The 11,640-nt window shown below is 36.2% G+C and overlaps 2 protein-coding genes and 1 non-coding gene across 3 annotated transcripts; 2 read left to right on the forward strand and 1 right to left on the reverse strand.

Moving 5' to 3' along the window:
* Positions 1-1,985: 1,985 nt before the first annotated feature.
* LOC110781239 (uncharacterized) lies at positions 1,986-3,398 on the forward strand. The gene has a single exon (XM_021985466.2). It carries the CDS (start codon positions 1,986-1,988, stop codon positions 3,396-3,398), a length of 1,413 nt encoding a protein of 470 aa, XP_021841158.1.
* Positions 3,399-3,549: 151 nt separating this feature from the next.
* LOC110781760 (probable complex I intermediate-associated protein 30) lies at positions 3,550-9,037 on the reverse strand. The gene is made up of 7 exons (XM_021985811.2): positions 8,758-9,037; positions 7,127-7,240; positions 6,080-6,130; positions 5,234-5,325; positions 4,710-4,790; positions 4,540-4,638; positions 3,550-3,934 (listed from the first exon to the last, which is right to left on the reverse strand). Exons 1-7 carry the CDS (start codon positions 8,807-8,809, stop codon positions 3,746-3,748), a joined length of 678 nt encoding a protein of 225 aa, XP_021841503.1. The 5' UTR covers positions 8,810-9,037; the 3' UTR covers positions 3,550-3,745.
* A 2,206-nt stretch (positions 9,038-11,243) lies between these two features.
* Positions 11,244-11,325, forward strand: TRNAS-AGA (transfer RNA serine (anticodon AGA)). The gene has a single exon. It is a non-coding gene; the product is annotated as a tRNA-Ser (tRNA).
* The last annotated feature ends 315 nt before the right edge of the window (positions 11,326-11,640 follow it).

The raw sequence follows: 11,640 nt of genomic DNA on the forward strand, positions 1-11,640 counted from the left end.
CATCCATTTTTTTATTGTTATTTATTGCTTGATCTGCTTCCATATAGAATAACTTTTTACTACTCGTAGTAAATACTACCTTCGTTTCAGAAAGTTCTTTACAGTTATTATTTGCACGGACTCCAATACAATATTTAACTACTAATATATCTAATTTCGTATGTGGAAAAAATATAAAAAGTTGATATTCTGAAAATACATACCGAGACCAATCTAACAAGATCTTACATGTAACGTTTTGATGTATATAATAGTGAGAATTTACGGTCAAAGTTTTCATATTTTAGACACGTATTCCAAAGCGTAAAGAACTTTCAGAAACAGAGGAAGTACTTCATCAAGGAAATGTGAGTGAACCAAGTATCAAAACATACAATTATAAATAATTTTTTTTATTATGAATAGAGCAGATCACTTTGCATAATCTTACCTAAATTGATTTTTAAAGTGCTTAGGAATTAAACTCTCGGGAAGTTACTTCATTTATAAAGTTCTTAGAAAATTCTTACGCTTGTTTGGTTGAAAGTTTGGCACAAGACATTCACCCTTTTCACTTGTATTTTATGCAAACCAAATAACATGGCAAATTTCCGATTTCAAAGAAGTCGCACTTTAGCCTCAACTTGTTTACAACCAAATATTACCTTAATTTACGGCCAAATTTTTATATTCATAAAATGTTACGAGATTTGCAGTATCGACAAATAACAGTAATTGATATCACTATTCAAAATTAAGGTACACCTGATTTCATTAATACAAACAAAGTAGGAGTAAAATATTACTCCCTCCGTCCCGGAATACTTGACCTGTTTTCCTTATCGGGTCGTCCCTTAATACTTGACCTGTTTCTAAAAATGGAAATATTCTAACAATATTATATTATTTCTCACTCCACCCCTATTAACCCACCTACACCCTACTTCATACAAAAAATAATTAAAAATTCAACCCATACTCTCCCCAACCCCACCCCTTTACACATTTCCCACTAACTACATTAAAATAATACTCCACTATCAACTACTACCTATTAAATTAAATAAGTCAATTCAAATCCCTTAAACTCTGTGCCGGTCAAACCGGGTCGAGTATTCCGGGACGGAGGGAGTATTTTTTATGGAAAGGGAGTAGAATACGGAGTACTCTTTCCTTATTTATTTAAGGGATACACTTGCCTTTTTCGGCCGTATTTATTTAAGAGATACACTTGTCATTTTATTAACTTATCAACCCCACCATCTAATTAAATAATCTATTTAATATATCTTATGTCCCACCACCCTATTAAACAAATAATTTCAGAACTACACCTCAGTGACCCCACCCCCCGCTCTCTAAAATGACATGGTCCCCACTTATTTTACTTATTAAAATATCTACCAAACCTTACTTGTTTTATTACTTTATTTCATTCAATTCTTTTTCTTAATACTCGTGTCCGGTCAAGTGTATCTATTAAATAAATACGAATGGAGTATTAGATTAGCTAGACCTGCTTTGATAATACCCACGTTTTTAAAATGAAGGTTTAAACAGCTTTTTGTATATTTAAAGAAAAAAGAGTAGTTGTACAGCTTTGTACTCTTACAACACTACAACTAACACATTCCCCTCTCATTCTCTTCTTCTCCCCTCTCTATTTCTGTCCCTTCAGAATTCTGCGTACCAAAACTTCAAGAGCTTGTCATCTTCATATATTAAAAAAGTACATTCTTGTGTTTTCAGGCTACAGCACGAGTGATTGAGTTACGGTAAAGTAAAATTTGTTTTCAGTATTTTGACTTTTGCATTATTCATATTATACATACGCTTAGTGTTAGCTTCGGTCACATCTTTTGACAGTCATATAAAAGCAAATGTCATACTTTACAATGTATATTTTCAATGTATCAAGATTAATGGTCAAAGTTCTTCACGAATAAACGTGTTAGTCAAAGTGTCAAACAATTCAAACCGTTAGCGAGCCAGAAGTTTTGAATGTAATGGATGTATATAAAATAAAAGGCGGCAACCGGTTATCAGGCACCATTAAAGTAAGCGGTGCCAAAAACAGTGCAGTAGCATTGATTCCTGCATCAATATTAGCCAATTCTCCGGTAGAAATTCACGGCTTACCGGAAATTTCCGACGTGTGGACACTTAAAAGCATTTTAGAACAACTTCACGGCGAAATCACGTTTGAAAAAGACGGTAAAATGACCATCAATCCCACCAATATGGTCAATATACCTTTGCTAAATGGCAATGTTACAAAACTTCGTGCTTCTTATTACATGATGGGTGCTATGCTTGGTCGTTTCAAACGGGCCGCAATTGGGCTTCCCGGCGGTTGTTTCTTGGGCCCCCGTCCGATTGATCAGCATATCAAAGGGTTCGAAGCCATGGGGGCGAAGGTGACGAACCACCACGGCACCATCTATTTATGCGCTGATGAACTGCGCGGCGCGGAAATTTACTTGGATGTAGTCAGTGTTGGCGCAACTGTTAATATCATGCTTGCTGCTGTTCTGGCTAAAGGACAGACTGTTATTCAGAATGCTGCAAAAGAGCCTGAGATTGTTGATGTTGCTGCATTTCTTACCAAAATGGGTGCTAAAATTGATGGAGCAGGAACTAGTATTGTGTACATTGATGGTGTTGATGAATTACATGGAACGAAGCATTCGGTTATTCCAGACCGGATTGAAGCCGGCACGTTCATGATCATGGCGGCTGCGGTTGGTGACGGGATTACGATAGAGAATGTCGTTCCGTTGCACGTGGAAGCGTTAACGGAAAAAATGCGGGAAATGGGTGTTGATGTCCGACAAGGCAAAGAGTCCATTTTCGTTCCGAAGGCTGAGAACCTGAAGGCCGTTGATGTTGAGACTCTGGTGTATCCTGGTTTTGCTACAGATTTACAGCAGCCGTTTACGGTGTTGCTGACACAAGCGGAAGGATGTTCGGTGATTACTGATACGATTTACTCGGAGCGTTTTAATCACGTCGACGAGCTGCGTCGTATGAACGCTTGCGTCCGGGTGGAAGGAGAAGCAGCTATCGTTACCGGACCTAGTCCGTTAACGTCAGCTTCTGTTGTAGCTTCTGATTTACGGGGCGGAGCTGCACTAGTCATTGCAGGTTTGCTTGCAGAAGGTGAAACTGAAATTCATGACATTTATCATATTGAACGAGGGTATTCCTCGATTATTGAAAAACTGCAAGGACTTGGTGCTGATATTCGCAGAGAGACGATTCGGCCCGAGACCCAACCCGACCCGGTAAGAAAAAGCCCGATCCAGCACGGGCACGAAAAAAACACGGCCTACGACTTCATGCTCGTGCCAGGCCAGGTAGGGCCGTCATGCCTAAGCAACAATTATATGGATGGTTCTGGGTCGGGCCACCGTGCCTAGGCCCGAAGCCTGGCCCAGCCCACAGCCATCTTTAACGATTGACCCGGCCACAGCTAGCAGAAGGTAATCAGTTACAATATTAGTAATACATAAAAGCCAAATGGGAGGAACTGACCTATAGAATGAAGCTTATCAATGGAGTCTATACAGATTACAGATCTCTGAAAAAACCCTGTATTTGCTGTGTTGATTATCTTCACTCGACTTTTAAACAAAGAATGAGAAATGTTGCTGCACTGGAAATAAGCTTCTTTGCATATGGGAAGATAAAATGTAGACAAAATTGGATACAAAGTTTCATACAAGATTTGATTTTTATTATTAAGTCCTGTGATCTAACTAACAACTTACTCAGTTCTAACTGCTTTAATCCAATCCATTTCCACTCTGAAGTCACCAGGCCCAGATTTAGCACCGGGGACACCACCTTCAGCGTTTACTGATAGTGACATGCCGAGAATACGAGATGGGTTCATTTCCATACTTGCGTCAATGACATTACCCCTCCATGTTGGTAAATATCGAGCTAGAGGAATCTGATAAACATGAAATAAATACCATTAGAAATTTGTGAAAGCTATTCGGCTACATGCCTAGTTGCCTACATACATTGTTGCAACATGAGTTTATAGAACAAATTTTATGCAATAAGTATTTGATCATCAGCAATTAGTATGTTGAGAATATTGTTTCTAACCTTCGTGATCTAAAGATAGGTGTGAGGTAAAAGAACAAAGTAACCTTCACGTAGTTTGTTATAGCAGTTTAACATAGTACATGTTAGCTATTTAGCCTTATTCTATAATCTATATCATTTAGAAGCAAAATTTATATGGATCAAATTGTTTTTGAAGCTCTCTCTGTTTAAGCTTAGCTACCCTAAAAGCCTAAATGCCTATTTTTCAAACACATACTACCACCACCATCATCTCAACTCAGTATAGATTCTGCCATAAGCTACGTGAATTGAATCTACCAGTATAATTGAAGACACCTTTAAGCAATTAAGCATGCCAAGTTGCCAACTGCCAATAAAAAAAGTCTACAGAATCACCAGAGTTGATGGAAGCACCTTTCTTACTACTAATTTGAATCAAAAATTTCAAATCCATGTTTAAGTTTCAGAGTTTTCGAAACTTGCCTTAGCAATATACCAATTGCCTGCAGGTACATAAACAAAAGCCTGCCAAGAATTGTCTTCCTGCTGTCCGGGTGAATTTACCCAATTTTCTGTATAGATCTGGCAACGAAATTTAGGAAATTCAATCGACTTGTATTTGTAGTGTGAGCTGTGAGCACAAGAAACCTCACCGTGGATATGTAGCACCGACCATCTCCTTTGAGTTTTAAGGCTATTGAGTCGTATGAATCCAAATCAATGAAGCCATTAAACTGGAATGAAAAAACCGTAGAAATGTGATTAGATATCAATCATGTCATTGGACTTTCTTCAGATTATCACAGGAAAAAGGTGATCATCCCATCAGCTTTCTCTTTTGAACTCTCTTTCAAAGATATGAGTCAGATTATACAGGGCATGACAAATCTTGCAATTGAGTCCATTAAACATGTGTACGCTCAAACTTTTCAACATAAACCCTAGAATTAGTGGGAGAAGCAAATCACCAAATTTAATACTTGAGAACAACATAATAGACTAGAAATTTGACCAAAGACAAATCAAATAAGGTCCCAGAAAGGAAGAAAATTTTAATGTTTTTGTAACCCACCAGATAGCACTTTTTGAACTTAAAATTATAATGACAAGGATCAAACTTCTCAGTCATTTGCGAGAGTATGCAAACAGATAATTTGAAAATTATAGCAATGATCACCTTCTTCGAACGCATTCCACAAAAGCCACTTCTACTTATCTTCCAATTAGATCCCTCCATCATATCCAAAGAGAGGTTTCCAGAGAATAATCCTATCAATAAAGAAATTAAGAGTAACGAAATCAGCAAAAGAAGGTATAACTTCTTTGTTTATGCTCTCAAAGTATATACCATATAGAGGATAAATGAGTACAATTATAACCTCTATGGAGGTGAATGGACATGAGACGAGACAATTGTCAAAAAATATCTCCTAAGTCCTAAGCCAGGATTACCATTTTCAGAAGACAGGGTGCACAATCATATATCAAAAGTAAGGGTATACAGCATAAGAAAATCAATTGCTTGAAAAAAGATGGGTGCATTACCCTTGAAGGCCTTAGTACAACAATGCTATGACTGTCCTGCGACTTATCAGTACTGTCAATATTGTTCAATTTAAGGTGCTCTTAATAATTTCTCAAGGAAAAAACATGGTATTCTTAATTTCTCAAGGAAAAAACAAGGGATTCTTAATCTCTCATTTGCCATAGCCATGTTGGTTATCTTAAGAGTTTTGCTCAACCTTCTCACGTGCTAGAAGTACAGTTATCTTCTTTTTTCTTCAGTGTTCTTCTTTCTCAGTCTCATTCTTATCACGTTCTATATAATTTTTTTATAAAGTTCAATAAATCAAAATGAGGAAGACACGATATCTAATTCCTCCCATTTGTTACTGTATAAGAGACAAGGATCATACAGGAAATTACAGAAGAAAAGATGACTGCCAGCCGACCTGTGATCATCTTTACCAAGACTTAAGAAGTCGAGAATAATAAATAATGTCGAAGTCTTATATAGAAATACCTTTTAAACCATCTCCTTCATCAGTTACTTCCAATGACGCTGAAGATAACCCTGGGGAAAAGAAACAATAAGCTTTGCTTAAAAGAAAATTGAAAGTTCGAAGAGTACCAGCATAACCTGATTACAGATCACAGATAATTGAGCATAAACTATAAACTGATTAAGACAATTCTGCTATACAATACTTCGTATATGAATTACACTAGTAATCAAGTTCCATTTTCACAAGTTTGGTTTGAGTGTTTGCCCTAACTTCTTCTACCATGAATATGGATGCCAGTTAGGTCACAAATGAAAGAATAAGAACATGAACTTTTTTCCCTACGAGAGACTTCAACACTATTAACCTAGAACCACTGATGATGGTAAATTGGTAATGCAGAAGACAGTTGCCTCAAGCTTGAAACTTGAAGGATCATGTATTCCTATATGAATAGTTTCTCTAGAAATCCATTAATTCCTTTTACCACTCTCTTGAAAGAAAACCTCACTTTCCGAAATCCAAAATAATTATCACGTGGAAATATGTATTTTACAGAAATGAAACTTCAGCAATTAATTTATAGCAGATACTTTAGCCATAATCCCCAAATAGAACAGTTATAACTCCCAAAATCCTGGGTGCTAATATTTTGTCACATAAAATATTCAAATACGACATTTGTTATCTGCCTTATCATGGTTTAAATACAATAAGACATTGTTATATATGGATACTTTGATACAGAAAAAATAAAATCCAGGTGTCAAATCCGTCAGCATCAGCCATCAGGTGATTCAGGTCTCTGATAGAACTAGGATCAACTGAAATTTTGGAATATTCACTATTTTTATCCAATGTTTACATAGTACATAAGAAGTACCATTAATTTCTGGCTGGCCCGTGGCGTTTGGCACCCCATGAAGGAATCAATACTTCAGCCGAAATATTTCCTTTCAGATTGTTTGTACCAAGTACCAACTACATAAAGTAATAGAGTATAGACTACTGAGAGAATATGATTATATGATGTAATCAAAGCGAAGGTTACCTGAATATGCACATACCTCCATATTCCGAATCTGAGTAAAGATGCCATTTCTTGATCTCTTCTTTACAATTGAAACTGAAGATATACTTTTCACTAGGGGGCATCAAATCATCAACATTCCATGTGAGAGCTGCAACACGGCCAGCAAAAGATGACAAGTTTGTAAAGTCAATTATAAGAGATATACAGAGGTTGAAAAGTGACTCTGAAATACTATGCAAACTTTCTCATAATCTAGAATACATCAAAAACACCAACATTACCCTAATGCTTCTAGAGAAGCTCCTACCTTAAGAGATAGGGCAGGTTGGAAAGCCTTTACCCCTTTTGATAATAGAGAGGATATTTTGATTAAATCGATGCCCCCTTAAACCAGACACAGGAACTGTCTACAGTCTCTACACTCTATAGCTTCACAATGAATAAGAAGAGCAACAATATAGTGGTCCACCTTATTTATTCCATTATAATTAAAAAACCAAAGACTGGTAAAACTTTGACTCAACTGGAAATGGACAATCTATCAACGTGGAATACTGAGAAATAAACCCCTAAAAAGCACACAAAAGATAACAAACAAAATTGAGTGGAAGAAAGAAATCAAACAAGCTACACAAATACAGATAGCACACAGAAGACTAATCGATGGCTAAGCTAATCTATAGAACAGCAGGAATCACCACAAGTCCACAACAGACATAACATTTCAACGTTGCTGCGCAATCTGACCAGCTTATTGCACCCTCTTACAAGAGGAGTGGCAATCTAATATCACAATCACCCACAAGATTCCAGAGGTTGTAGCAGCATCAAGAACGTCAACGAAGTTCTGAAGAATTTGGACATAAATTAGGAACAGACACTGAAGCATTGCAACAAGTTGCTCCATTATACAAGCATGCCAGCTGATTAGATTATCTCATTGACGCTCTCATAGAAACTATCATGTGCAACGAGCAGCAGGTGGTAAGTCTTTCCAAATGAAGATTAAACCACAACTAAATCATCGTTGTTATTCAGTTCATCAAAATGCAGCTGAAGAAAATCGGGTCAACAATCCCAATATGTCTCCATCATAAAAACTCAATGCTCAACACCGTTGACCTCTATACCCATGATTTAAGTAACTACATCATCGTTTTCGGTTCATCAAAATTCAGCTGAAGAAAATCAGCTCCCATTCCAAACACCCACCCAATTCACTAAAGCTATGATTTTAATAACTACATTGTTTAAAGTTCCATAAAAAAATAAAGCTGAAGAAAAACATATTCGATTTTTCGCAATCTATCTCCATCAGAATTGCTCAATACTTGACAAATTCTACGCAGTCACAACAACAAAAAAACAAAAAAAAAATCAGCATCATAATTCATAACCCATATAATTCATCTCCCTGCTAACCCCAACAACAACAATTAGCACCAAATTAATTCACCCATCTCTTGAAATTCCAATCAATTCCTTCATCACAAAATTTTAAACACTCATAACAAAAAAGGGCACATTCAACCAAAACGAATAGCAGGAAATAAAGGGGCAATTATTTTTAAAAAATCAAAGTTAGAGAAACAACATCAAATTAATCAACAAAATACAAAATCAAAGGCAAAAACAGAAGTTTGATCGCAAATGGGTATGATTTACCTTTCCTGGTAGCATTCAAGGAAGCTTGTAAAAGTGATCGAAACCTCGACATTTTAAGCAAAACCCAAATCTTTTTTTTTCGATTAATCTTCTTTATCTTCGGTAAAATGAGTGGGAACCCATTATCAGTTCAGCTTTAGCGCCGCCGATTGAAGTTGAAGCCTAGCTACACCAACGAGAAAGAGACTATGGCGATGAACAGAGCTACGCGGATGCCACGACGTCGTTTGTCAGCCAACCAACGAGGTATTGTATCATTGGGCTCGGACCGAACCCTGCTCTATAACCAGTTCTGTGTACTTTTTTTTAGGTTGGGCTAAGGTTAGTGGGTCGGGTATAAATAATCGACAACTTTTGTGTAGGAGTGTCTTATCAAAAAGACCACTTGATTGTTTAACTAATTAGTTTAAGGGGCCGTTTGGTTGGAGAAGGGGAAAGGGAAAGGGAAAGGGAAAGAGAATGAGAATGGGAATCAAGGAGAATGGAATGAAAACCCTTTGTTTAAGAATGTTGTTTGGTTTGTCCATTCTTCTTCCCTCTCTCTCCTACATAATAAATAATAAATAATAAATAATAAATAATTATTAATTATTAATTACTACTCCCTCCATTACCCAAAAATACGTGACTCATTGTAATGTGATTGGTCCATAATTTTTCATTTGGGTCCCCCAGCCCATGTGACAGAAATTGTAACTCCTTTTATTGTTTACTTTAATAAATATCTACTTTTTCCCCAATTAATTTAATACTTTCTCTCTCTTTACTTTATTCTTTTTCTTACACACAATCATTATTCTTACACCCAATCATTACCCATATCCCAATAACAACCCAAGATTCAGTTTTCTTAAAATACCCCCAACATTCCTTATGGGTACAACAAAAAGGAATGGAGGGAGTAGTTGATAGTCATGGGATATTATTTTAATGTAGTTAGTGGGAGGTGGGTTAAGAGGTGGGGTTGAGGGAGAGTAGGGGTTAAATTTTTAATTATTTTTTGTATGAATTAGGGGGTAGGTGGGTTAATAGGGGTGGAGTGAGAAATAATATAATATTGTTAGAATATTTCCATTTTTAGAAACAGGTCAAGTATTAAGGGACGGCCCGATAAGGAAAACAGGTCAAGTATTCCGGGATGGAGGGAGTATTTTAAATCCATTCGTAATTTGGTATACCTTTTAATATTTTCAATTCACATGCTATGTAGTCACCGTCTCACAAGTTAGGGCTGAACAAAAGTATTTGAAAAACGAAAATTCAAAACCCGATCCGATATCCGGTTATAAAAAGTGGTACCCGAAGTTATTGGTTCAGTTCATAATATCAATTTTAGTATTTTTGGTTATCGGGTACCCGCTTCGATATCGGTTCGGATACTCAATCCATGCTCACATCTAGTCTGCACATATACGTGGCAGTGAAATATTCTCGGCAAATACAATGTATAAATAAGAAAATATTTTGAAATATTTTTTTTGTAAATTTAAGGTGGGATAATTCCATAAAATGACTTTATGATTTGACGTTATTAACGAAACTCATATTAGCATATCAATATCACCTTGTTCTGAAACAATTCAAAATTATACATTTCGTAATTATACTTATACATGGTACATAAAAAGCGTTTCAAGAAGATCTTATTAAAATGAAGCATTTTCGCTGATAGAGATGGTTATACCTTATCGGATAATTTTTTATTTATATATATTTTTTTTCTAGGGAGAAGAAACACGAAGCTCAGAATTATGGGATGGATTACGTAAAGCCCGCGGTAGCAAGAAAACCGCAAAAATCTCGTGCTAAAGAGTATGGAGGTTCGAGTCATTCTCAAATTCGTAGTGATAGATCTATCCTAAGTGCCTATGTATTTCACTAATTTGATACCAGATGTTCGAATCTATCTAACAGATCGACCCCCTAACCTGAGCGAATACGAAGAATAAAAAAGGGTTCGTTATTTTTCATCGATACAAAACACTTTGCAGTGTTAGCTTACTTAGTTCCGAGTTGGCTAAATCCAAATACGAGTTGGATCATTTTCAAATATATTTTTTAATGAGTATATTACAACAAGTATCATTTAATTCCACTCATATTCGTTTTTATACCCGTTATCGGTGAGTTCAAATCAAATAAAAAACAAATAATTTGCTACTTACATTTTATATCAAACCGTATAGGTTGTGTTTGATTTGACATAGATTTTTCATAAAATTGTTTATCAATCATATTAGGCGGTGATATAGTATAGACCAGTTGTATAAAAGTTTGATTTGACATGGTTTTTCTAAATTATCGTAAACTAATGAGGATTTGTTGTAACAACTTACTACAATAATTTGGCACAAATTAGTTGATTATCAACAATTGTAAAATAAATTATGTTTTGGGAAGTAAGGTAAGGATGTATGGCCCTGTCCGATCCTCAAAACAAACATTTGTGAGGTATAAACAATATAATACGAATAAGAACACAAGTTGTGGACGTGCCGGAGTGGTTATCGGGCATGACTAGAAATCATGTGGGCTTTGCCCGCGCAGGTTCGAATCCTGCCGTCCACGCTTTTTGGATTTTTAGTTACTTTTGTCTTTCTCCCTAGAGTCCCTACCCCAATGGGATAATGACAAAGCACCTAATTTAGAAAATTAGTATTATACATGAAGGTACGACCTATGACGCATTTTTTTAAAAAAATTGGACCGATACGACCCGACTAGTTACAAGTGGGCTTGGCATGGGTCGGGGTCATTCAAGCCCACAATGTAACACACACTCGGCCCGACTCATAGCTATCTTACACTAACCTACTTGGATCATTATTATAAGAAAATAATCACTTCTGATAATTTTTGTGTCGATCAACATATAACTCCCGA

This window comes from Spinacia oleracea, chromosome 6, assembly GCF_020520425.1.
Source record: "Spinacia oleracea cultivar Varoflay chromosome 6, BTI_SOV_V1, whole genome shotgun sequence".
NCBI classification, from domain to species: Eukaryota; Viridiplantae; Streptophyta; class Magnoliopsida; order Caryophyllales; family Amaranthaceae; genus Spinacia; species Spinacia oleracea.

Coding starts and splice junctions, on each gene's coding strand:
- LOC110781760 (XM_021985811.2), bottom strand. CDS start 8,809: ATGTCGAGGTTTCGATCACTTTTACAAGCTTCCTTGAATGCTACCAGG. Junction 5,326..6,079: donor TGAAGGAGATGGTTTAAAAG/GTATTTCTATAT, acceptor CTTTATTGATAG/GATTATTCTCTGGAAACCTC. Junction 3,935..4,539: donor GCAATTGGTATATTGCTAAG/GCAAGTTTCGAA, acceptor CATGTTTATCAG/ATTCCTCTAGCTCGATATTT.
- LOC110781239 (XM_021985466.2), top strand. CDS start 1,986: ATGGATGTATATAAAATAAAAGGCGGCAACCGGTTATCAGGCACCATT.